General features: G+C 47.3%; 3 protein-coding genes across 23 annotated transcripts in view; 2 read left to right on the forward strand and 1 right to left on the reverse strand.

The window, feature by feature from the left end:
- VPS35L (VPS35 endosomal protein sorting factor like) overlaps window positions 1-13204 on the forward strand; it is a 147667-nt gene extending 134463 nt beyond the window's left edge. Inside the window, exon 30 of the mRNA XM_080681846.1 lies at window positions 12952-13204. Coding sequence (XP_080537972.1) covers window positions 12952-13044 — 93 coding nt within the window. The 3' untranslated portion in view covers window positions 13045-13204. The remainder of the gene's footprint in view (window positions 1-12951) is intronic.
- On the reverse strand, window positions 27-24635 carry KNOP1 (lysine rich nucleolar protein 1). Of its 14 annotated transcripts, none has more exons than XM_080681848.1 (8): window positions 24356-24635; window positions 23657-23718; window positions 18742-18936; window positions 17154-18067; window positions 15796-15864; window positions 14048-14137; window positions 2824-2901; window positions 38-1980 (listed from the first exon to the last, which is right to left on the reverse strand). In XM_080681848.1, exons 1-8 carry the CDS (start codon window positions 24502-24504, stop codon window positions 1684-1686), a joined length of 1854 nt encoding a protein of 617 aa, XP_080537974.1. In that variant the 5' UTR covers window positions 24505-24635; the 3' UTR covers window positions 38-1683. The 14 variants fall into 14 exon arrangements, with proteins under 14 accessions (XP_080537986.1, XP_080537987.1, XP_080537975.1 ...); XM_080681859.1 differs by lacking the exon at window positions 24356-24635 and adding an exon at window positions 23992-24256; XM_080681856.1 differs by lacking the exon at window positions 23657-23718 and having other exon boundaries at window positions 32-1980; window positions 18845-18936; window positions 24356-24422.
- Window positions 24464-25374, forward strand: part of IQCK (IQ motif containing K) — a 140838-nt gene continuing 139927 nt past the window's right edge. For 7 of the 8 annotated variants that reach the window (XM_080681865.1, XM_080681871.1, XM_080681870.1 and 4 more), the window contains exon 1: window positions 24474-24668. In XM_080681865.1, coding sequence (XP_080537991.1) covers window positions 24503-24668 — 166 coding nt within the window. In that variant the 5' untranslated portion in view covers window positions 24474-24502. Of the gene's footprint in view, window positions 24669-25374 lie in introns of all 8 variants that reach the window. The other variant, XM_080681872.1, reaches the window with a different exon arrangement.

Consider the following 25374-nt stretch of genomic DNA (forward strand, 5'->3'; position numbering starts at 1 on the left):
GGAACAAAATACACAGAAATTCAGAGCATGTTGCATCGCCCGAACACCCCCAAGTGGCCTTTATTTCACAAAACTATTTCCAATACCACTTTTACTACGATACTATCTAAATGAAAAAATTCACAAAATCACAAATTATGTGCCTTAAAAAGTTACTTCTACATTGAGGCAGTACACTTCAAACAGAATTAGTTCCAAAATCTGAGTAGGTGGGTCATACATACACCAGAGCTGCTGTTGTGTGGCCTGGCAAGGCTGATTTCTACGCCCAAGAATATATTTTCCATTGATTTTTTTTTGAGTGGAAGGGACAGAGGGGGAGGGGAGGGAAGTGGGGGAGAGAGAAACATTGATGTCTGAATGAGACATAGATTGGTTGCCTTCTGCATGCTCCCCAATCAGGCCAGGGATGGAACCTAAAATCCAAGTACCTAGCCTTGACCTGAAATCAAATCCGTGACCTTTTGATGCACAAGCCGATGTTCTAACCACTGAACAGCACTGGCCAGGGCAGAGTTGTAGGGCTCCTGGCCATGCTTGCTTGCCAGGGCCCTGGCAGGCCTGCCTCACCTCTGCCCCTGTTCCTCCCACCAGCATCCGTCCTCACTACTCCTGGCTGGCTGGCCTGAGAACCTTCCTCCGTGTCAGGGGCCACAGGGTTTCCATCTTCCTCTGGAATGTTCTAGTTTCTTGATGAGCTGCCTGGAATTGCTATGGCCATCCCTCCACCGGTCTGAGGAGCCACTGATGGAGCAGGGAGAAAAGAACGGTTCTCTAGTGAGATGCTGAACTTCCTGCCATCGGAGACGGACTCTCCTGGCCATGTAGGCCTGCCTGAATGGGTGTGTGCAGGAGGCATTCAGCCAAATGATGTGAAAATGTCCCGATCAGGACCTGTATTTTGGGAAGCAAAATTCCAGCTGAATGGGGAGAAGGTGGTCAGGGTCTCTGTACCTAGAGCTCTGAGGCTGGCTGTGGAATTCAGGCTGGGACATGGTCCCCACGGCGCATGGGGCAGCCACACCTACTTGGTGGCGATTCAGATGCTTACTTGCCTGCAGCTACTCCAAGATGGGAAAGGAAAGTGAGCTTGTTATTCTACTTATCACTAACTCTACTTCCTGTTTGAGATTTAGACATGTAATAGACTTGTGTTCCTTCAATCAGGTCTTTTTATCCCCAGTGAGTATTCTGGGAGAAAGTCCCAGAGGGGGACATCCAGAGCAGTGAATGTAGGGCTTGAGGTACAAAAGTACACTTGGCACTTAGTGGCTGGGTGACCCTGGACAATGTTATTACTTTATCCCTGAACCTCAGTTTCCTCATCTGTAAGATGGGGATAAAAACAGCACCTATTGCATAATTAAAATTAAATACGTCAATGCAAGTAAAACATATTAGTATGTGTCTGGCACATACCAAGTCTTCAACAAACAGCTGATATTTATACACAGTGATGTCTTCAATCAGGGACAGAGGGCTAGCACAGAAAATAGTGGATTTTGGCCACTCGCATGTTCTCTCGGCTCCTGAACCATGTGCTGCCCCCAACCAGGCTGTCCAGCACATCCAGAGTCTTCCTTAACCTTCGCAGGAGCTCAAGTTGAGACACTGGTCAGAGGCTCTCATCTGCGTAACTGAATAACAAAAGCAGTTTTGACTCGGGAGACAAGACAGTAGAGTTTAATCTTCAAACTTGATGGACTTGGAAGCATTCCTGTCGATATAGAAGACTTTGTTTGAGGTGGCGAAGCCGAGGCCGGCGTGCCCGCCATGCTTCCAGCTCAGGGCCCGCGCATAGTCCTGCTGCAGGCTGCTGGCCGCCATCCTGTCCAGCGCCATGTTGGGCCTCCTGGTCGTGTCAGGGGTGCAGCCGAATGAAGGGGACAGATTTTTAAAGCCGCCCATAAGTTTGAGAAATTTCAGCTTCTGTTCCTCGTTTTCAAAACCAGCAGTATCCCACTGGCCAAACTGAGTTCCCTGTGTTAAGAGAAAAAAGGTGTTATTTTCCTCATTTCCAATGTGCTTTCCCTTCCCCGAACCATTTCCCCAGGGAGGACCCAGCTAATTAAGTGCTTGTTCCGTACCAGACACTTGCTCCATCTGCATCAGGAATATGGCTACTCCTCCCACTTTACTGATATGTTTGTAGCTTAACTAGGACACAAGCCTAATCAGTGACCCCAGTAGAATCCCATCTCACATCTGGCCAGCACCAGAGAGCACCTTTCACACGCCAAGCTGCCCGCCCGCTTTACTCCTCCCCTAATTCATGGCTAATAGCCTGGCACACCTCACCTCCAGCACAGCACACCTCACCACCTGGCCACCCATCCATCCACCAGCCCAAAGTTATTGTCAAGTTAGAGAAGGAGGATGAGGAGTAGGGCAAGTAGCAATGTGAAATACATTTCTATTCACAGAAGCACCCAATTTGTAGCAGGAAGGGAGTGAGTGGAGGCTCAGAGAAGTAAAGGGTCACACAGCCAAGTCAGAGGCTAAAGCCAGACCCTGAACTTAGGGCTCACGATTCCTGTCCAGAGCACAAATCACCCACTTTCACGAAAATACAGGTGAGCCCCTCAGAGCAGTGACATAAGAAAAGAAGCCCTTCCTTTCTGAGTCTGTGGAGAGGCAAGAACTCAGCTCCTCAAGAAAACGAGAACTCTGAAGTCATGTATCCCAGGGTTAGGAAGGAAATGAACTCAGGACAGTCTGAGGCAGGGGGTGGGGGATCTCCATCACTCAGTTCCTCACATTGCCAGAAGGGGAGGGCTCAGGACACTGACAGACTGCCTCAAAGAGTGCTGGCATCACACTTACTGTCCACGTCTGAGTTCCAGATGCTTCCGTTTTGCCTGACTCACGATCAATTTCTTCCTGCAAGGCCTTTCGCCTCACCTGAGCAAGGGGGAGAAAAGACAAAAAGAAATGAGACACAGAAGTTATCCTTTGAGCTGAAAACCCAGAACAAAGATGGGGCAGAGGGACTGGAGGGTGACAGGAGAGCGTAGCTTTACTCAGCTGCAACTTGGGGGAGGCATTCGTCTGAAGGAGCTCTGAGCATCTTTTTTTTTTTTTTTTTTAAACATTTTATTGACTTTTTACAGAGAGGAAGGGAGAGGGATAGAGAGCTAGAAACATCGATGAGAGAGAAACATCGATCAGCTGCCTCCTGCACACCTCCCACTGGGGATGTGCCCGCAACCAAGGTACATGCCCTTGACTGGAATCGAACCTGGGACCCTTGAGTCCGCAGGCCGACGCTCTATCCACTGAGCCAAACCGGTTAGGGCGGAGCTCTGAGCATCTTAAGGATTGTGATCCCTGAGCCTGAAAGCAGTCAGGCCTCACTTCTCCTTGCCGAGCCTTTCCTTAAAAATGAATTTTCAAGAGGCAGATCCAAGAAGGTGGCATAGGAGGACACTGAGCTGCCCTCCCAAGGTCACATGGGATGTACAGTACACTAGAGCAATTCCTCCTGAGAAACAACTGAGGGCCAACTGCGCAGCTTCTGCACCGCAATCAAGAGACCTCAGAGAATACTGGGAACCGAGCACACTCTTGGGAGCTGGGGAGCTCTCCAGGACCGGAGGAACGGTGAGTGCCACTGTTTACGTTTCCCCTTCATTTAATAGTGGGTGGAAGCTCTATCCAGGGTCTCGGGTTCACCTGCAGGGCAACCGTAGTGTAAACCCAACCACCCCACCTGGACTAGTGCCAGCAGGACGCGGACGCCACAGTGTGCATAGAAGGGGCCCAGCACCTGGAGACTAATCCAGCAGGTACATCAGGATGCTGCATGCTCATACTGGGTGTGTGCCAATCTCGTCGCCTGGAGCGAGTGCAGAGCTAGTAGGGTGCTGCCATGTGCATACCCAAGCAGCCCTGCTCAGACCCAGCTTGTGCAACAGACAACAAAAGCAACAGGGAGCACCTTATGGATACCTGGATACTGAGCAGGCCCACCCAGGTAACCAGGGCAAAGAGGCAGGCAAACACCAGGATGCCTCCCTCACCAGAAACCCACATCTTCTGGCCAGGCAGCAAACCAGGCCCTGAGCACACCCAACCAGATGACCAGCAACCTGCCATATAGCCCAGCACACAGTCTACACAGAGGCCACTTTAAAAAAATATATATGATTTTACTGGTTTTTAGAGAGAGAGAGGGAGAGAGAGAAACATCAATGTGAGAAACATCTATCAGCTGCCTCCTACATGCCCCCTACTGGGGATCAAGCCAGCAACCTGGGCATGATGACACTTTGGTTCATGGGACCACATCCAACCAACTGACCCACACTGGCCAGGGTCAGAGGCTACTTTTTCAAGATTGGGGGAGAGAGCTATTTCATCTAATTCATAGGAATAAACACAGAAAGTCAGGTAAAATGGGGAGATACAGTAGGTCCCCGGGTTACGTCGGAGATCCGTTCCCGCAGTCCCACCTACATAAGCACCTATGTCATTCACATGGAGCACATACACAGCAGTAATGAAGTGAAACAGTAAAAAAAATTTAAAAGATAACAATTCCTGACCTTTACTTGTGGTAAACAAATAATAAAAAACATAAAGCACATATGTACATACGTCAAAATGACAGAACTTTTTTTTAAAAAATGGGAGATGGCGACGTAACCACGAAATGACGTACGTCGAATCCGACGTAACCCGAGGTCTGCCTGTATATGCCCCAAATGAAAGAATGAGAAGAACGCTAATAAAATGAAGGTACGTAATTTGCCTGATAAAGAATTAAAAAACCCTTGGCGGGTGTGGCTCAGTAGTTAGTGTGTTGACCCAAGCACTGACGGGTCAGGGGTTCGATTCCCAGTCAAGGGCATGTACCTGGTTTGCACATTCATCCCTAGCCCCAGTTGGGGTACATTCAGGAGGCAACTGATTGACGTATCTTTTACATTTATATTTGTATTTACATATATATACATTCCTCATGGTAACCACAAACCAAAAACCTAAAAAAAATACTGAAAAAAAAAAAATGAAGAGAAAGGAACCCAAATATAACATTGAAATAAACCAGCAAATCTAAGGCAATCAAGAGAGAAACTAGAGAACAAAAACAACCAAAAAACAATTAGCAAAATGGCAATAAGCACACACCTATCAATACTTATGTTAAGTGCAAGTGGACTAAAGGCTCCAACAAAAAGACAGGAGGCAGCAGAAGGGATAAGAAAACAAGACGTGGTCGGCAAACCACGCCTCACGAGCCACATGCAGCTCTTTGGCCCCTTGAGTGTGGCTCTTAGGCCAGCTTAGGAGTACCCTAATTAATTTAATAACAATGTATCTACCTATATAGTTTAAGTTGAAAAAATTTGGCTCTCAAATTTCAATCGTTGCTGTTGATATTTGGCTCTGTTGACTAAGGAGTTTGCCGACCACTGACCTAGTGTATGCCCACTGCAAGGGATTCCCTTTAGACTGAAAGACACAGACTGAAAGTGAAGGCCTAGAAAAGGCTATTCCATGAAAGGAGGAATAAAAAGAAAGCTGGGGTAGCAATACTCTTATCAGACAAAATAGACTTTAAAACAAAGAATGTAAAAAAGACAAGCCCCTGGCCTGACCAGGTGGCTCAATTGCTTGGAACATCTTCTGGTATTGTGATTCCGCCAACTTTGTTCCTTCAAAAGATTGAAGCAGCCATTCTGGGTCTTTTTTTGGTTCCGTATGTATTTTTGGAGTGTTTGTTCTCAATCTGTGAAGTATGCCAATGGTATTTTAATAGGGATTGCATTGAATTTATGGATTGCTTTGGGTAGTATGGAGATTTTAATAATGTTGGTTCTACCAATCCATGAACATGGTATATTGCTCCATTTGTTGATATCTTCTATCTCTTTTTTCAGTGTCCTGTAGTTTTCTAAGTACAGTCTTTTAACTCCTTGGTTAAGTTTTTTCCTAAGTATCTTAATATTTTTGTTGCAATAGTAAGTGGGATTTTTTTTTAGTTTCTCTTTCTGGGAGTTCTTTATTGGTGTATAAAAATGCCATCGATTTCTGGGTGTTAATTTTGTATCCTGCTACATTGCCAAATTCATTTATTAAATCTACTTTTTTGTTTTGTTTTTTATTTCCTTGTTAAAAACTTTACTGTTTAAAGTGTTACATATAGTATTACATGTCTTCCCTTTACCCCCATTGACCTCTCCCCAGCCTCTCCCTCCTCTCCCCTACATGCCCTCACACCCTAGTGTCTGTGTCCATTGGTTATGCTTATATACATGCATACAAGTCCTTTGGTTGATCTCTTACCCACCCCCACCCCACCACCACCACCACCTCCCCTGCCTTCTCTCTGAAGTTTAACAGTTGTTTGATGCTTCTCTGTCTCTGGATCTATTTTTGTTCATCAGTTTCTGTTGTTCATTATATTCCACAAATGAGTGAGATCATGTGATATTTGTCTTTCTCCAACTGGGTTATTTCACTTAGCATTATGCTCTCCGTCCATGTTGTAGCGAATGGTAAGAATGCCTTTTTTACAGCAGTGTAGTATTCCATTGTGTAGATGTACAACAGTTTTTTAATCCACTCATCTGCTGATGGGCAACTTAAGACTGTTTCCAAATCTTAGCTATTGTAAAGTGTGCTGCTATGAACATAGGGGTGCATATGTCCTTTCTGATTAGTGTTTCTGATTTCTTGGGATATATTCCTAGAAGTGGGATTACTGGGTCAAATGGGAGTTCCATTTTTAATTTTTTGAGTAAACTCCAATTCATAATTAAATGTCCAAAAAAAAAAAAAATGTCCTGGTACAGAAGGCTTCACAGGTGAATTCTACCAACCATTTAAGAAAGAATTAATACCTATCCTTCTCAAACTATTCTAAAAACTCAAGAGGAGGGAAAGCTCCCAAACTCATTTTATACGACCAGCATTACCCTGATACCAAAACCAGACAAAGATACTAAAGACAAAAAGGAATTACAAGGCCAATATCTGTGATGAACATAGATGCAAAATCCCTCAACATATTATTAACCTATTTCCCTCATTTTAATTAAATGAATTCAATTTAAAAAGATGAATGAGCCCAGAAAAAGAAGTCACTTTATTTTTAATAACATCTTCATTCTTTATCTAAAAAAATCCTCAACAAAATATTAGCAAACTAAATTCAGGAATACATTAATAACATCATACACAATGATCAAATGGGATTCATTCTAAGTATGCAAGGATGGTACAATTAATGTGATATACCAGACAAATAAAATGAAAAATAAATATCATGATCATATCAATAGATAAGTAAAAATTTGGCAAAATTCAGTATCTATTTATGATAAAAACTCTCAGCAAAATGGGGAGGGAGGGAATATACCTCAGCATAATAAAAGCGATATATGAGAAACCCACAGGTAATATGTCATACTTAAAGGGGAAAACCAAAAATTTTTTTCTTTCAGATCAGGAAGAAGAACACCAGGTTCATCACTTTTAGACAATATAGAATATGAAGTCCTAGCATGGCAATCAGACAGGAAAAAGAAATAAAAGACTTCTAAGTAAAAAAGAAAGAAGTGAAACTGTCGTTATTTTCAGTTAACAGGATATTATATATAGAGATCCCTAAAGATTCCATTAAAAAACTATTAGAAACTGCCCTGGCCGGGTGGCCTCAGTTACTTGGAACATCATCCTGTACACCAAATAGTAGCAGGTTTGATTCTCAGTCAGGGTACATACCTAGGTTGCAGATTTGATCCCCAGTTGGGGCAAGTATGGGAGGTAACTGATATTTCGCTCTCACATTGATGTTCTTTCTCTCCCCTGCCCTCCCTCTCCCTCTCTCTCTAAATCAAGAAACATATCTTCAGATGAAGATAGAAAAAAAAAAACCACAACTATTAGAATTAATGAATTCAGTACAGTTGCAGGATGCAAAATCAGTATGCAGAAAGCTATGCATTTTTTAAACACTTTTCTTTTTTTTCTTTTTTTAATATATTTTATTGATTTTTTTACAGAGAGGAAGGGAGAAGAGGGATAGAGAGTTAGAAACATCAATGAGAGAGAAACATTGATCAGCTGCCTCCTGCACACTCCCCACTGGGGATCTGCCCGCAACCAAGGTACATACCCTTGACCAGAACTGAACCAGACCCCTCAGTCCGCAGGCCGACACTCTATCCACTGAGCCAAACAGGTTAGGGCAAAGCTATGCATTTTTATACACTAATAATGAAATATCAGAAAACTAAGAATCCCATCTAAATTGCATAAAAATAATTACCTAAGAATAAATTTAAACAAGGAGGTAAAAGCTATGAAACTTTAAGACATTGATAAAAGAAACTGAAGACACAAAGAAAAGAATATACTGTGCTCATGAACAAGAACACTACATATTGTTTAAACTAGAGGCCCGCTGCACAAAATCATGCAACAGCAGGCCCTCGCAGCCCTGGCTGCCTCATGGCCTCGCGGCCCAGCCCCCCACCCACTGGTCATTCCAGAAGGTTGTTCCAGAAGGTCGTTCTGGAAGGTCATTCTTCTCTCCGGTCTAATTAGCATATTACTCTTTGTTATATAGGATGTGCATATCAAACAAAGCAATCTATAAAGTCAAAGCAATTCCTATCAAAATACCAATGGCATTTTTCACAGAACTAGAACAAATAACCCTAAAATTTATATGGAACCACAAAAGACCCCAAATAGCCAAAGCAATCTCAAGAAAGAATAAAGTTGGAGGTATCCTACTACCTGATTTCAAACTACACTAACAAGGCTATAATAATCAAAACAGTATGCCACTGGCAAAAAAGCAGACACATAAATCAATGGAACAAAATAAAGAGGCCAAAAATAAAACCATTCTTGTATGCTAATTAATCTATTAAAATGGATGCAAGAATATACAATGGGGTAGAGACAGTCTATTCAATAAATGGTGTTGGGAAAACTGGACGGATACATGCAAAAAAAAAAAAGAAACCAGACCATTTTCTTGCACCATGTACCCAAACAAACTCAAAATAGATCAAAGATTTAAATGTAAGACCTAAAATCATCAAACTCCTAGAAGAAAACATAGGCCGCAAACTCTTTGGCATTGGTCTTAGCAGGTTTTTGTTTGTTTGTTTGTTTTTGGTGGGGGGGATGTCTCCTAGGACAAAAACAACAAAAGCAAAAATAAACAAATGGGACAACATCAAACTAAAAGGATTTTGCTCAGTGAAGGAAACCATCAACAAAACAAATAGGAAAACTACTGAATGGAAGAAGATATTTGCAAATGATATCATCACTAAGAGGTTAATAACCAAAATATATAATGAACTCATACAATTCAACATAAAAAAATCCAATTAAAAAATGGGCAAAGGAGTCAGTAATCTTAAGAAAGAACAAGGAGGCATCAAGCTACCTGATATCAAACTATATTACAAAGCCATCATAATCAAAAGTACATGGTGATGGCATAATAACAGACACATAGATCAATGGAACAGAATAGAGAACCCAGAAATAAACCCACACCTTTCTGGTCAATTATTATTTAACAAAGGAGGCTGGGATAAAGGTAGTCTAGTCAATAAATGGTGCTGGAAAAAATTAGACATATATGTGCAAAAAAATGGAAACTAGACCACCTTCTTACACTATACCCAAGAAGAAATTAATAAAGAATTAAAGACTTAAATGTCAGGCTTGAAACCATAAAAATCCCAGAAAAAACACAAGCAGCAAAAAAATCTCAGATATTTCTCATAGAAATATTTTTCTGATATATCACCTCAGGCAAGAGAAACAAAAGAAAAGAATAAACAAATGGGACTATATTAAAGAATTTTTGGCACAGCAAAGGAAACCATTAACAAAATGAAAAGACAACCCACTGAATGGGAGGACATATTCACCAATGATACATCTGATAAGGGCTTAATAGCCAACATTTATAAAAACTTATAAACTGCCCTGATCGATTTGGCTCAGTGGATGGAGGTCGGCCTGTGGACTGAAGGGTCCCGTGTTCGATTCCGGTCAAAGGCATGTACCTTGGTTGCGGACACATCCCCAGTTGGAGGTGTGCAGGAGGCAGCTGATCGATGTTTCTACCTCTCTATCCCTCTCCCTTCCTCTCTGTAAAAAATCAATAAAATATATTTAAAAAAACAACAAACTTATAAAACTGAACACCAGGAAAACAAACCAATTAAAAAATGGGCAAAGGATCTGAACAGACACTCCTCAAAAGAGGACATACAGATGAACATACACATGGTCAAGAGACACATGAAAAGATGCTTAACGTCATTAATCAGAGAAATGAAAACTAAAACTACAATGAGAATGGCTACCACCAATAAATCAACAAACAACAAGTATTGGCCAGGATGTGGAGATAAGGAAACCCTAGTGCAGTGGTCGGCAAACTCATTAGTCAACAGAGTGGCAAACTGCGGCTTGCGAGCCGCATGTGGCTCGCGAGCCGCAGTTTGCCGACCACTGCCCTAGCACTGTTGGTGGGAAGGCAGATTGGTGCAGCCACTGTGGTAAATAGTACGGAGTTACCTCAAAAAAGTTAAAAACTGCCTTATAACCCAGCTATTCTAATTCTGGGAATGTATTCGAAGAAACCTGAAACACTAATTCAAAATAATATAGGGACCCCTATGTTCATTGCAGTGTTATTTACAACTAGAGGCCCGGTGCACAAAAATTCGTGCACTTGGGGAGAGGTTGTCCCTCAGCCCATCCAGTGCCCTCTGGCAGGTCGGGGAGCAGGCCTAAGCCATTAGTCGGAGATCTTAGTGCTCCCGCAGAAGCAGGAGAGGCTCCCGCCACCCCCGCTGCACTGGCCAGCCATGAACTGGCTTCTGGCTGAGCAGCACACCCCCTGTGGAAGTGCACTGACCACCAGGGGGCAGCTCCTGCATTGAGCGTCTGACCCCTGGTGGTCAGTGCGTGACATAGCGACCAGTCGTTACTGGTAGTTCCACCTTTAGGGTTGATTTGCATATTACCCTTTTATTATATAGGAGGACAGCCAAGATTTAGAAGCAGCCCAATTGCCCATCAGTAGATGAGTGGATAAAAATGTTCTGAAATAATTACACAATGGATACTACTTAACCATAAAAAAGAAGGAAATTTTACCCTTTGTGAATGAGTGGATGGACCTGGAGAGCATTATGCTGAGAGAAATAAGCCAGTCAGAGAAAGACAAGTACCATATGATCTCACTCATACGTGGAATCTAATGAACAAAATAAACTGATGAACAAAATAGAAACACTCATTTTGAGAGGGGTTACTGGGCCAGGTGAAAAATGTGAAGGGATTAATAAAAATAACAACACAGAAACCAACTCATAGACACACACAACAGTATGGTGATTACCAGAGGGAAGGGGGATCAGGGAAGGTAGAAGAGGGTATAGTGGGAATAAACGGTGACACAAAGAGACTTGACTTGGGGTGTTGAATACATAACACAACATACAGATGATGTATTATGGAACTGTACACCTAAAACCTGTATAATTTTATTAACCAATGTCACCCTAATCAACTTATTAAAAAATAATGGGCAGAGGACCTGAATAGACACTTCTCCAAAGAGGACATACAGACACAGTGATATTGCAAATTAAATGCAATCATTAGGGAAATGCAAATTAAAACCACAATGAGATATCACCTCACAACTGCCAGAATGGCTACCATCAATAAATCAACAAACAGTTATTGGTGAAAAATTAAAAATAGAACTATTTCACCCTAGCCAGCATGGCTCTGTGGATAAAGCATTGGCCCACAGATCGAAGGGTCTCAGGTTTAATCCCAGTCAAAGGCAGGTACCTTAGTTGCAGGCTCGATTCCTGGCCCTGGTCGGAGGGGTAGGGAGGGGGGAAATGTGCACGTGGGAGGCAACCAATTGATGTGTCCCTCTCATCCTGATGTTTCTCTCTCTTCATCTCTCCCCCTCCCTTCTGCTCTCTCTAAAACAAATCAATGTAAAAATATCCTTGGGGAAGGATTAACAAAAATAAATAAATAAACAGAACTACATTATGACTGAACAGTTCCACCTCTGGGTATAGGAAGGAATCTAAAACATTAATTTGAAAAGATAAACGCACCCCTATATTCAATGCAGCATTATTTACAACTAGAGGCCCGGTGCACAAAATTCGTGCAGGGGGGTGAGTGTCCCTCAGCCCAGCCTGCACCCTCTCCCCAGCCAGCTCCCTCTCCAATCTGGGACATGCCTCTCACAATCCAGGACTGCTCCCAACCGCTCGCCTGCCTGCTTGCCCCTAACTGCTCTGCCTGCCAGCCTGATCACCCCCTAACCCAGGGGTGGACAAACTTTTTGACTCGAGGGCCACAATGGGTTCTTAAACTGGACCGGAACAAAAGCATGGATGGAGTATTTGTGTGAACTAATATAAATTCAAAGTAAAGGAGCGGAGGGGAGAGCAAGAGAACCCTCCGCTCTTTTGGCTCCGCGGGCCGGATAGAACAGCCGAACGGGCCGGATCCGGCCCGCGGGCCGTAGTTTGCCCACGGCTGCCCTAACCACTCCCCTGCCAGCCTGATCAATGCCTAACTGCTCCCCTGCCGGCCTGATCACACCTAACTGCCCTCCCATGCCGGCCTGGTCACCACCAACTGCCCTCCCCTGCTGGCCCAGTCACCCCTAACTGCCCTCCCTTGCCAGCCTGGTTGCTCCTAACTGCCCTCCCCTGCCAGCCTGGTCGCCCCCAACTGCCCTCCCCTGCAGGCCTGGTCGCCCCCAACTGCCCTTCCCTGCTGGCCTGATTGCCCCCACTGCCCTCCCCTGCAGGCCTGGTCCCTCCCAACTGCCCTCCCCTGCTGGCCATCTTGTGTCCACATGGGGGCGTCCATCTTGTGTGTTGGAGTGATGGTCAATTTACATATTACCTCTTTATTATATAGGATAGCCAAGATATGGAAGCCATGCAAGTGCCCATCAACAGAGGAGTGAAAAAAAAGCTGGGTATAGCGTGCTTGGTGTGGCTCCATGGTTGAGTGTTGACCCATGAACCAGGAAGTCATGGTTCAATTCCAGGCCAGGGCACATGCCTGGGTTGTGGGCTCAATCCCCAGTGAGGGGCATGCAGGAGGCAGCCGATGGATGATTCTCTCTCATATCACTGATGTTTCTCTTTCTCCCACTCCCTTCCTCTCTAAAATCAATAAAAACATAAAAAATCCTATATAATAAAAGTGTAGTATGCAAATTGAATGAACAGCGGACTGACCAGTTGGTGGGCGGGGGGGGGGGGGGTGGCCTGGAGAGCAGGCAGCACCAGGCCAGCCAAGGTGCATGCCAGCGGACAGAGGGAGGGGACGGCGATGGGGTGCGGGCCTAAGCCATAAGTCGGACATCCTGAGGGCTCCCAGACTGCAAGAGGGCACAGGCCAGGCTGAGGGACCCTGCCCCGAGTGCACGAATTTTCGTGTGCCGGGTCTCTAGTAAATAAATAAAAAGCTGGTCGGTGTGGCTCAGTTGGCTGAGTGTAGTTGCGTGCACCAAAAGGTCATGCACTGAAAGGTCGCTGGTTCAATTCCTGGTCAGGGCACATACCAAGGTTGGGGGTTTAATGCCCAGATGGGGTGCATATGGAAGGTAACCAATCGATGTTTCTCTCTCACATTGATGTTTTCTCTCTCTCACCCTCTCTCTCTAAAGTCAATAAAAATATCTAATAAAGACAGACTATGCAAATTGACCGTCACACCGCCAAAAAGATGACCGTGCCCATAGCCACAAGATGGTGGCACCCAGTCCCCTCAGCCCTGCCGGAGATTACTATGGCAAGTGGACTGAAAGGTTTTCAGCAAGTGTGAGAAGCAAGCCTTGGCAGGACTGAGGGAGAGTTGGAGGCGCAGGGCCGCTGTCACCCTGGGAGGCCCTCGGAGCTCCAGTGCGGACTGGGGAGGAAGCGCCCCTACCACCCGCCCAGCACCAGGTGCCTGGTTAAAGAAGCAGGTCCAAGTTGCAGCCACGGGGCCTGGTGGGGCTTCTCACCTCGGACCATCGTGGTTGAGCTCTTGCGGGGACGGCAAGCGCCTCGGGGATCACTGTCTGCCCCTGGGCTGCCTGCAGACACTGGTGGAACTGGTGCAGGTTAAACATTTTAATGAAAATGGGATGCCTGCGCCCCGCGCCCCCGCGCCCCCCGCGCCCCCGCACCCCGGTCCCCAGTGAGGAGAGGGCAGCGGGATCAGAGGTGCAGCCTCAGGAACCCGTTAGGAGGCACTGGGGCTCTCAAGGGGCTGGGAGCAGAGGGCCCTGGTCACCGGATGACAGCAGGACGGACCCAAGGTGCCTCCAGTAGCCGTCACCCGCCTAGTGCTGGGCCGCGGACCTTCACTCCAGAGCTCAGCCATAGAAGGTGCTGGCCCTGGGGTGTTTTTCCTGTTATCTGGCTGGAAGTACAGGAGGCAGTTGAATTAGAGTCATGATTGTAATTTAATTTCTCCAAACTCATAGCTATTTTCTTTCCAAATACATCAGGGGCCAGGAAACGTTCAAAGAACTGGGGAACCATTCCCAAATCAGGAAGGGAAGTCACAGGGTATATGCTATTGCTATGAATACAGTATTTCCTACTACTTACAACATATACAATGTATTAGATGCCTTCCTATCGAATGAAGTACGTATTCTCATAGAATAATACTGGTAGATATGTTATAATTATGGCGGTATGTCATATCCTACCTATACTAAGAAAAGGGTAATATGCTAATTAGACCAGGAGACCTTCCGGGAGACCTTCCAAAGCCCTGGTGGCGGGGCCGAGGCCGAGGCCAAGGCAGTTAGGGGCAATCAGGCCAGGAGGGGAGGGCAGATGGGGGTGATCAGGCTGGTGGGGCGGGGGGGGGGGGGGGGCAGTTGGGGGCGATCAGGCTGGCGGGGGGGGGGTGGGGGGGGAGTTGGGGGCAAGAAGGCCAGTGGGTGGGGTGCAATTGGGGGCGAGCAGGCCGGCAGGCAGAATCGTTAGGGGTGATCAGGCAGGCAGGCAGGTGAGTGGTTAGGAGCCAGCAGTCCTGGATTGTCAGAAGGATGTCCAACTGCCGGTTTAGGCCCGATCCCTGTGGACATCCCCCGAGGGGTCCCAGATTGGAGAGGGTGCAGGCTGGGCTGAGGGACACCCCCGCCCCCGTGCACGAATTTCATGGACTGGGCCACTAGTATTTAATACAAAAAGAAGCTGGGTGCACCAGCCTACATGATGCACCTCCTGGCCTCAGTTTGGGAGCATTGAGAGAAGTGGTTCTGGTATGAGCCAGTATCCATTTCTGTCTAGGCCCGATCTGATAAGTGGGAGCTGGACTTCCTGGAATTGGGGTATTTCACAACCCTGGCAGTACAGCAAAGTGACCACATAGACTCGGCCTTGGACCATTACTAACGAGGTGACTTAGGGCAGTCACTAACCTCACTGACCCTCATATAGGTGAAGACCAAAGGATGCTTCTCAAGGATGCTTGCCCTGTTCCCATCCCTGGTTTTAGGTTCTCCCCTGCAGTGGGCACAGGGAGGCGAGCCTCAGCCTGAGGTTCCAAGTCACCAGCTGGCCCGCAGCCAGGCTGGCGGTGAGGGTCTCCCACCACGACATGGCGAAGGCAGAGCTCCCTGCATGGAAGGTGGGCCACGGGAGCCGGCCTGACAGCCTTTGGAGTCGTGGGTGCTTCTGAGACCAGGACCTTGTGGCCTGATAGGAGGGGCCTGGCAACACACATGGGAGGGGGATGAGAATGGGGCCATACCTGGTCTATGTGTGCCTCGTCCATGTTGCCTTTCTTCTCCAGCACCACCTCTAAGTCTGTGTCAGGCTCCTGCACAGGAGAGCAAAGGGAGTAAGAGTCAAACATCTGCTGGCCTCTCTCCCAGCAGCCCTGCAGGGTGAGATCATGAGAGAGTCCAGAAAAGACCCAAGATCCCCAGCACCACCCCAAACCCCATCACCTGCAGAATATCTGACATCCTTTCTCTTCCATGATTCTCCCCTCAAAACCATGGCACTGACCTATTTGACAGATGAAGAAACTAAGGTTCAGAGAGGTGGAGTGACTATCACGAGGCCACCCCACAGATCAGGGGCAGGGCTGATACTAACCTAGGTCTCTCGACTCAGGATAGGTGCATGACCTTTCCTGCTACAAGTCAACTGACCTCCCAGGGTGACACCAAACCAGTGAGAGGCCAAGGGCCCCACCTATGGGGGGAGGGTGGGGGGTGGTGGAGATGGGGCAGATAGCAAGGGCCAGGAAATGCAGAGGTGGGCTCAGGGTCCTGATGGGTGTGGGGAGTGGGACTTCCAGCAAACCTAAGCCTACTCAATTCTCCTCCATACCGCCCACTCCCACCCACAGGTCCTGGCTGCTGCCTTCTCACCTGCCTAGAAAACCATGAGTGTCTAACTCCTGCTTCCCCACCCCCATCCTTGGTCCATCCCACAAGCAACTCAGGTGAGCTTTAAAAATTCAATCAGAATATGCTGTACACCTTAAACATACACAACTTTATGTCAACTATATCTTCTTTGAAAAACCTCAGTCAGATCATGTCACCACTCCTCAACACTCCTAAGGGCTCCCATCTTATTTGCACAAAATCCAGACTTCTGTGTCCTCCATGGTTGCCACTGAGCCCCGCCACCCCAGTCTCTGTGTTCCGCCAGGGCCTCTGCACTTGCTGCTTCAGCTGCACAAAGGGCCGAAGCCCTCACAGGTCTCAGCTCCCAGGGGACATCCTCACTGACTGACTCTCTGACGTGGCTGTGCTCACTGGCTCAGCCTCTGAGGGACTCTGACAGTGAGACCTCAGGCCGGCCCCTTTCCCCTGGTCCTTCCGTAATGACAATCGCCCTTCCCAACTGCATCTGGTAGAGCTGAGCACAGGCCCTACAGACACCTTCCTGCTGACCTAGCTCCCGGGGTTCGTCCTTCAGTCAGTATTAACTGAGCCCCTCCTCTTGGGCCAGACTCATCTCTCAGGAAGTCAGTTACACATGTCAATAAATCCCTCTTCTGGCTTAAGTCAGTTTAAACAAGGTTCTAACACTAAAAAGTTGAGTGCACGCACACACACACACTCCCAACTTCCACCCTGAAGGACAACCTACCTCCTTCCAAAGTTCTGCTACTTTGCTCTCCTTCCTCTTCTTTTTCTTCCTCTTCAGAGCTGGCTCCTCAGTGCCTGGGTCCTCGGCACTTTTAGTGGGCTTCATTTTCTTCCTCACAGGGGCCTTGAGGCCATCTCCTACTGGGATGTATTCTGAAGCCTCAACTTTGACTGGCTTCTTCACACATCTTTTCCTAGGGCTGCTCTCCATGGACCTGGAGGGCCTGGGGTGGCCAAGGGGGGGGTCTTCCTCCTGGTGGGTTTTCTTTTTCTTCTTCTTGTTCACGTTGTGTTCCCTGGGGCCCCCCTGCTTCCTTTTCTGCACCAAGGCTGCCTGTTCCTGGTCATCCTTTCCCATTGAGCATGCGTGCAGGGCATCCCCAGCCTCACATACCCAAGGGTCCCTGACTGAGAAGGCTACCGCCTCCTGGGCCTTTTTCTCCTTGTGTTTTTTGAGCTTTCTGCGAACTCTGGTCACTTCCTCGACCTGTCTGGGGTCCAGGGAGGTCTTCTCCCTCACACCAGGAGACAGGGCCAGAGGCCACAAGGACTTCCTCTTCTTTTTCTTCTCCCCATTGAGGAACTCGGATGGACCAAGAGCCTGTGTCCTGGGGATGGGAGACTTCCTTGTCTGCCTGGCACGGAATGTGGTCTCAGGTTCTAGGTGCTCCTCACAGACGGTGCTGTGCTCCTTCTTTTTCTTCTTCTTCTTCACTAGAGGGGTCTCGGGTGCCTGCCCTTGGATCACACTCTTCGTGGGTGACATGGCTGTGGTGGGACAGACCTCAGTGTAATAACTGTTACTGTTCAAAACCAAGTACTGAGATTTTGGTTCTTTAACCACCACCTCCTTCTTCTTCTTTTTCTCTGGAAGCCGAAGGCCCAGGTCTCCTTTGTGGTTCTTGGTGACCATTCCTGAAAAAAAAAAGAAAAAGGTATAAGTTATCCCTACACCACGCCACCCTGTGTACAGTTCGACTAGGTATTTCCAAAAGCCATGTTTCTTTGCGAAGATGGTCTGAAATGGTAGAGAATCGGAAAATGGGCATGATTCCTTTAGAGCCAGGGCAAATATGACGAAAGAAATAGAATGGAGCTAAAATTCACTCAGCCCCAGGCTCAAATCCAAACTGCTCCCTTACTTTAAGTCATTCACCTATTCTACCTGAGCTTTAATCCCCCATCTGGAAAATGGGGGAAATACCACTTCTCAAAGAGCTGTTGCAACTCTTTTTTCTTAACCTCTTCTCCTCAAGTCTTTAAGCATAGTAATTCAACAGAAATTTACCAACTGCTCTACCCTGTGCCTGCCATACAGGGTAGAACTGCAATCAAACCAGAAAAATCAGGCACTGCCCCCAAGGGCTCCCCTTTTATGGGTGAAGGGTATGGTATAAAAACCCTGAGGCCAGCCCTTCTTGCCCATTCCCACCGCAGACAGTGACTGTGGCAAAATTAACCCGTTAATTTGGTTCATCTAACAGCTCTTCCGCTTTGTGTCTGGAAACTAATTCCCCCAACCTGCACTCTGGTTGACTTATTATCCCAGGGGTCCTCAAACTACGGCTTGCGGGCCCGAGGACATTGACCGGCCTGCCGGGTGTTTTTGCCGCTGCTGCCTGTCCCGCTTAACAGCCGACTCATCCCTGGCCCGCAGTGCGCATGTGTGGAATGTGCGGCACACTCTCCGACTCCCCTCCTTCTCTCTGTCTCTCGACTCCTCCTCTCAGTCTCGGGTGTGATCGGACGAGTCACGAGCTTGCCTGTGCAGAGCCTGCTGCTGCCTGAGGACAAAGGTAAGAACAAGTTAGGATTTATTTTTTTTTGAAGTTAGGAGGTCTATTTTTTTTTATTTTGCAGTTAGTAAGGCCTTTTTTTGCGGTTAAGGGGGGCCTTTTTTTTCTGAAGTTAGGAGGTCTTTTTTTTTTTTTGCAGATAGGGGGTGCCTATTTTTGAAGTTAGGAGAGCCTTTTTTTGAAGTTAGGAGAGCCTTTTTTTTTAAAGTTGGTTAGTTGGTTGGGGGTGGTTTCTAGGGGGGGTTGCATCACAGTGATAACACAAATAGTGCTCAGTGCTAATGCAAATTGTCAGTGCTCAGAGGTAATGCAAATGGTCAGCACTCAGAGATAATGCAAATAGTCAGCGCTCAGTATTAATGCAAATTGTCAGCGGTCAGTGTTGTCACAAATGGTCAGCGGTCAGTGTTAATGCAAATGGTCAGTGCTCAGTGTTATCGCATGGGGGCCCCAAACTGGTAATCTGCCTAAGGCCCCATGGGAACTTAATCCGGCTCTGCAGACAGCCGAGGAGTAGGAAACCCAATTTAATTGACAGTAAGTGCATTTATATTTTGATTGCTATTCAGTTGTGTATGATGTTGTATGTTCTGTAAGCCCCGGTTCACACTGTTGAGATCTCTGAGCAGTGCGAGTTCAGCCATATGCTTGTATGGCTGAACTCGCATTAGATTCGGAAGAAAAAAGGCATACGTGCCTTCATTTTTCCTGCAGTGGAATCTGATTGCATGGGTCTTCTCACCCATGAGATCAGATTCCTATGCAAGTTCACAGATCGAAGTGTGGTTCGCACAGGGCAGTGTGAACTGAAAAGGTGGTGGAGGAACCAGCTCTGTAATCTTGCTGGTTCCCACACCACACCAGTGTGAGCCTGAGGTAAAAGCAGAGTTCCATCAATATGGGCACTGGTGAGGCTGAAATGATGTGGACTGGCAAGGCTGCATTGATGGACACTGATCAGACTGCATTGATGGGCAGTGCAGTCTATATGTCTCTGTGTGGGCACAGTTATTGCTGGTATATTGTTTTTGTAGCGCTGTACATATATATATTGGTATTTTACTAATAGCAATTTGGAATCCCTAGGAAACAATGATATCAAGAAAGAGAAAAATTGACTCGGAGTGTAGGATATTCAAAGAACAGTGGACTTATGATTACTTTTTCATGCAGTACAAGGAAAGAGCTGTGTGTTTGATATGCCAGAATATAGTGTCTGTGTTCAAAGAATATAATTTGCGTCGACACTATCAAACTCAACATAAAGATAAATATGATTGTTTGGTCGGAGAAGTGAGAAAAGATAAAATATTAAAACTGAAAAATACATTGACAACTCAGCAAAATACTTTTGTGAAGCAGAAGCAGCTAAATATTTCATCACTGCGAGCAAGTTTTCAAGTTGCCAAGCTAATAGTGTGCACTGGCAGACCATTCATGGAGGGAGAATTTGTTAAAGAATGCCTTCTTTCTGTTGCCAAAGAGATGTGTCCAGAAAAGGCCATTTATTTAGTACAGTGAGTCTTTCAGGACCTATAATTACACGAAGGATTGAAGAAATGGGAGACAATTTGCATCAGCATTTGCAAAACTTCGCAAAAAAAACTTTCCTATTTTTCCTTGGCACTCGACAAAAGTAATGATGTTCGTGATTCTGCACAACTTCTAATTTTTATTCGTGGGACGAATGACTATTTCGAAGTCACAGAAGAGCTTGCTGCACTGCAAAGCATCAAAGGAACAACTACAGGAGAGGATATCTATGAAAAGGTTTGCCAAACTGTGAATGGTTTGGAGCTGGACTGTGCTAAACTAGCCAGTGTGACAACTGATGGTGCTCCTAGCATGGTGGGTTCTAAGAAAGGAGTAATTGCTCGCATTAACCAAGAGATGGACAAACATAAACATTCTTATCCAATAGCCATACACTGCCTCATCCACCAACAAGTGCTGTGTAGTAAATCACTGAAGTGGGACTCTGTTATGAAAATTGTGGTATCTTGTGTTCACTTCATTAGAGCTAATGCACTAAACCACAGACAATTTCAGGAATTTCTGTCTGAGCTAAATGTTGCCTATGAAGATGTTCTGTACCACACAGAAGTCCGTTGGCTGAGTCAAGGGAGAGTTTTGAAACATTTCTATGACTTACTTCCACAGATTACAGCTTTTTCTGCTTTCAGAAAACAAAGAAGTACCAGAGCTCAATGATGCAGAATGGAAATGGCACCTTGCCTTTCTGACAGATGTAATAGAGCTACTCAACAGTTTCAATGTGCAACTTCAAGGAAAGGGTAAGCTCATCTGTGATATGCAATCACATGTGAAAGCATTTGAAGTAAAATTAGGCCACCTCATCAAACAAGTGAAGGAGGAAATTTTCTGCCATCTCCCCACAACTCAAAATCTGTTAGCGGAAAAACCATTGGTTGCATTCCCAAACAAAACATGTGTGGATTCACTGGAAAAGTTGCAAAAGGAGTTCCAATTTAGATTTAAAGAGCTTCATCTCCACGAACAGGACATACAGCTTTTCCGTAACCCATTTTCTATTGACATTGAAAATGTGGATACAATTTACCAAATGGAACTGGCTGAACTGCAGAATTGTGACTCTCTGAAAGACGCATTCAAGTCAAGCAGCCTTCCTAATTTCTATGCATCTCTCCCCTCTGAGACATAGCCTAATCTCAGGAACCATGCACTCAAAATGGCAACCATCTTTGGCAGCACTTATGTCTGTGAACAGATTTTTTCCAGAATGAAACATCTGAAATCTCCAACCAGATCTAGACTAACTGATGCACACTTGTATCACTTGTTACGACTAGCAGTGACAAATATGGAACAGGACATTGACCATCTCATTAGCCAAAAGCAGGCCCATAGTTCCCATTGAAACACTGGTAACTTTGTTGATTTAACTTTATTTGTTCTTCATTTTAAATATTGTATTTGTTCCCGTTTTGTTTTTTTACTTCAAAATAAGATATGTGCAGTGTGCATAGGAATTTGTTCATAGTTTGTTTGTTTTTTAAACTATAGTCCGGCCCTCCAACGGTCTGAGGGACAGTGAACTGGCCCCCCATTTAAAAAGTTTGAGGACCCCTGGTATTATTCCTATTATTTCCCCATGACTTGTAATAAGAGCAGCAGCAAGGTATGTTGAGAACTCCAGTTAGAGCTGAAAACACCTGTGTTCAAGTGGTGACTCTGATAGTCTTGCCTCATAGCCATTGACTTCTTCAGGCCTCAGTTTCCTCGTCCATAAAAGAGGGGTTGAACTAAATCACGGTGGAGTAGGGGAGGGAGAATGAGGACATCCAGCCTGCAAGCTTGTTGTTAATTTTCAAATAAATTTCTCACATTTAATGACTGAAGGTGACACACAGCACCTTCATGGGGGGGGGGGGGTGGGGGACAATGTCAAGGAGGTGCCTGTGAGAAGGGGCTGGACACATTTCAGCTTCTAGCTGGGCTGTTTCTCTCACTCTAGTCAGCACCCAGTTCCTGCTGCTCCCTGGATAACACAGAAGCCAGAAACAACATGCCCTCATGGGAGGTTTAAACAGTGGGAGGGCAAGGCCAAGAGCTTCTCAGCTTGCAGCTCTCCAGCATCAGAGCCCAGGGCCTCACACTGGACCTGCCAGGCCTGAGGTAGAGTTCAAGTGCCTTTATACGGCTCCAAGAGCACTCAAGAGTCAGGGCACACCCACTCATTCACTCCTGTCTTGTTTTCTGAGGCACAGGCAGGCCTTTGCAGGTTTGGTTCTGGACCACTGTAATATAGCAAACAGCACCATAAAGCAAGCAGAAACTCTTTTGCTGGTGGAGGGTGTTGCCTTCAATTTGTAAAAACACAATACCTGTGAAGTGCAATAAAGCAAAGCACAATAAAACCAGGCCTGTCTCTACGCCCAGAGCCTAACTGTGCCTGGCAAGTAACAGGTGTTCATATGTACTCACTGAATGAGGGATGCACACTGAAGATACAAAGGTGAACAAGATGAAACACCTGCCATCTACAAGCAAGTAGGTGTGGGAGGGAAAGGGGTGTAATCCTATATAATAAAAGGCTAATATGCAAATTGACTGAATGGCAGAAGACCAGTCGCAATGATGCGCACTAACCACCAGGGGGCAGATGTTCAATGCAGGAGCTGACCCCTGATGGTCAGTGTGCTCCCACAGGGGGAGCCAAGCTCAAGACTGATGAGCACGCTGGGGGGAGCCTTTCCCCCCTCCCTCTGTGGCATCTGCCCCCCACACTGCCAGAGGGTGCAGGCCAGGCTGAGCCCCCCCCTCCCCGCACCAGGCCTCTAATAACACAGGTAATAGGGTAATGAAGGTTTTCTAACCCAGACTGGCAAACTTTCTGAAGAACAGTTTTCCAGCTTGGGTAACTGCAGGTTGTTGGCACTAATCCCTGAGTCAAAGGAACTGAAGGGGGTGATGCGGATGGAGGCATTCTGGTTTGAACAGAATTTCTGAGATACCCAAGTGGAGATGTTGGGTAGGCAGGTGGATATATGGGGCTGAGGCTGAGGGCTGACTAGGCCGACGCGAGCGACATAAGTTTTGGAATATATGGATGATAATTAAGCGCTGAACAGAAAGAGTCCGAAACAGAACCTTAGGGAATAACAACATTTAAGGGGAGGGGCGCAGAGGAAGAGGGGCTGGCAAAGTAAAGGGAGAAGGTGCAAACCTGCAGAGGATGGAGTGAAGGGAGTCCAGAGAGCGCTTGTGATGGAGGAGTGGCCAAGACGCCTAATAAAAACATAGGGGCCACGGGGAGATTGTTGTCAACTGAATCCTCCTCTCCTCCTCTCTGCCGTTCAGAACGCCGTGGTATCCACCCTCCTTAGCACTGAGGAGCCCTCCTCTTCTACCCCGCGGACCCCAAAGTATTCGCTCCTTCAAGAAGGACGAGCAAAGGGCCTTACAGCGTGCCTCCTGCAAACGCAAATGCTTCCTGCAAAAGCTTTTAACTTCTCACGGTAGCTCAGGCTGGCAAACCGAGGCTTGGAAACTTGAACTCACTTGCCCTGGGTCCCAACGCGGCAACTGGCGAAACAGCGTTTGGCAGGAGGCCCAGGACTGCGAGCTGGGCCCCACTCCCGCCGGGGTCGCGAGCGGGAAGCAGGCGCGTATGAGGCGAGGCTGGTCGCTCCAAGGCTCCGCCTCGCCACGGCTTCCGCACAGACACAAGGGGAGGATCCAGCTGGGGCCGGCTCCAAGGAGGAAGAACTTCCTGGAAGCGGCGGCCTCAGGCCGGGCGGGCGCACAGGAGGCTGGGAGGCGTAGACTGGGGTGCTGGCCGCCCGCTGTGCCCTCTGTTCGCCGCGCGAGTCCCCCCCACCCCCCGCCCCTCATGTTCCCCGCCGCCCCTAGTCATTGCCCTCACCTGCAGGCCACCCCGCTCCGCCGCCACAGAACACACTCCACCATGACCCGGAAATCGATCCTGAGACGCCGGCCCGTCGCCCGCGCGTTACAGCTTCTTCCGGGTCGTGGCCGGGCGGGAAGCGCGGTTGCCAGGGAAACCGCGACCATGGCGGCGCCCGGGAGGGTGGGCAGCCGCTCCGCGCAGCATGAGGAGAGGGCCGGCTCCTTGGAGTTCGTTCCCACCGCGTGCCCCGCGTCCCTCGAGCGGCCCGCGGAGCCGGGAAAGGCCGCGGAGCAGCCGGGCAGGACCCTGTGGGAGCGGATCTGCGAGGGTAGGCGGCGCCGCGGGGCCAGGACGGGGGCGGAGCAGGGACGGGCCGCGTGGGTGGCGCCCAGGCCCCGGGTGATTGACCCGCGAGGCCCCCTGGCGGCCGCGCCGCTGACCCGCGGAGTCCCCCTTTTAACGCCCGGGAAACTGAGGCCTGGAGGGCCTGCTTATGATTATGTGGCGCGGCCTCCAGTCTTCATCCGCAGTCGGGTGGCAAGTTTGGGGCAGAGTGGGGAAAACAGTGTAAAATCGGACCAGGTGGTGTGGACCAGTGGTGCTCAAACCTATTCAGGGAACAGGAAAGAATCCTGGGCGGAGATGGGACCTTGATTCCTACCTGGGTTCCCAGGACCCGCCCACAGAGTTCCTAATGGGGTTCAAGGAATCTGCCTTTTCATGAGCACCAGGGGGATTTTGATGTTGATAATTTGTGGCCCACATGTTGAAGGAGCATGGGCCACTCTTGGGTTTTAATCCCTCTGCACTTCTAACCTTCCCCTAAAATCCCCAAATGGGTCCTCACCTTCTTTGTGGCTCTGCACATACATCCCCCTGATCCTGAGGCCCTATACAAAATACTCCATGTACGTTGGGCAAGTTATTTAACGTTACTCTCTCTCTAAAGTGAGCGTAATAATGGTACCTATTTTATGGTGTAAGGAGGATGCACCTGAATGGTCACAGAAAGTACTTAGAAAACTGACCGATTG

This window comes from Plecotus auritus, assembly GCF_963455305.1.
Source record: "Plecotus auritus genome assembly, chromosome: 7".
Taxonomy (NCBI): domain Eukaryota; kingdom Metazoa; phylum Chordata; class Mammalia; order Chiroptera; family Vespertilionidae; genus Plecotus; species Plecotus auritus.

Bases quoted from the DNA above. Each gene is read 5' to 3' on its own strand.
- KNOP1 (XM_080681848.1), bottom strand. From the start codon at position 24,504: ATGGTCGCGGTTTCCCTGGCAACCGCGCTTCCCGCCCGGCCACGACCC. The intron at 15,865-17,153 runs GTAGGTTGTCCT...TCTCCTGTGCAG, and splicing joins TAGCAGAACTTTGGAAGGAG to GAGCCTGACACAGACTTAGA. The intron at 1,981-2,823 runs GTAAGTGTGATG...CTCTTAACACAG, and splicing joins CTGGAACTCAGACGTGGACA to GGAACTCAGTTTGGCCAGTG.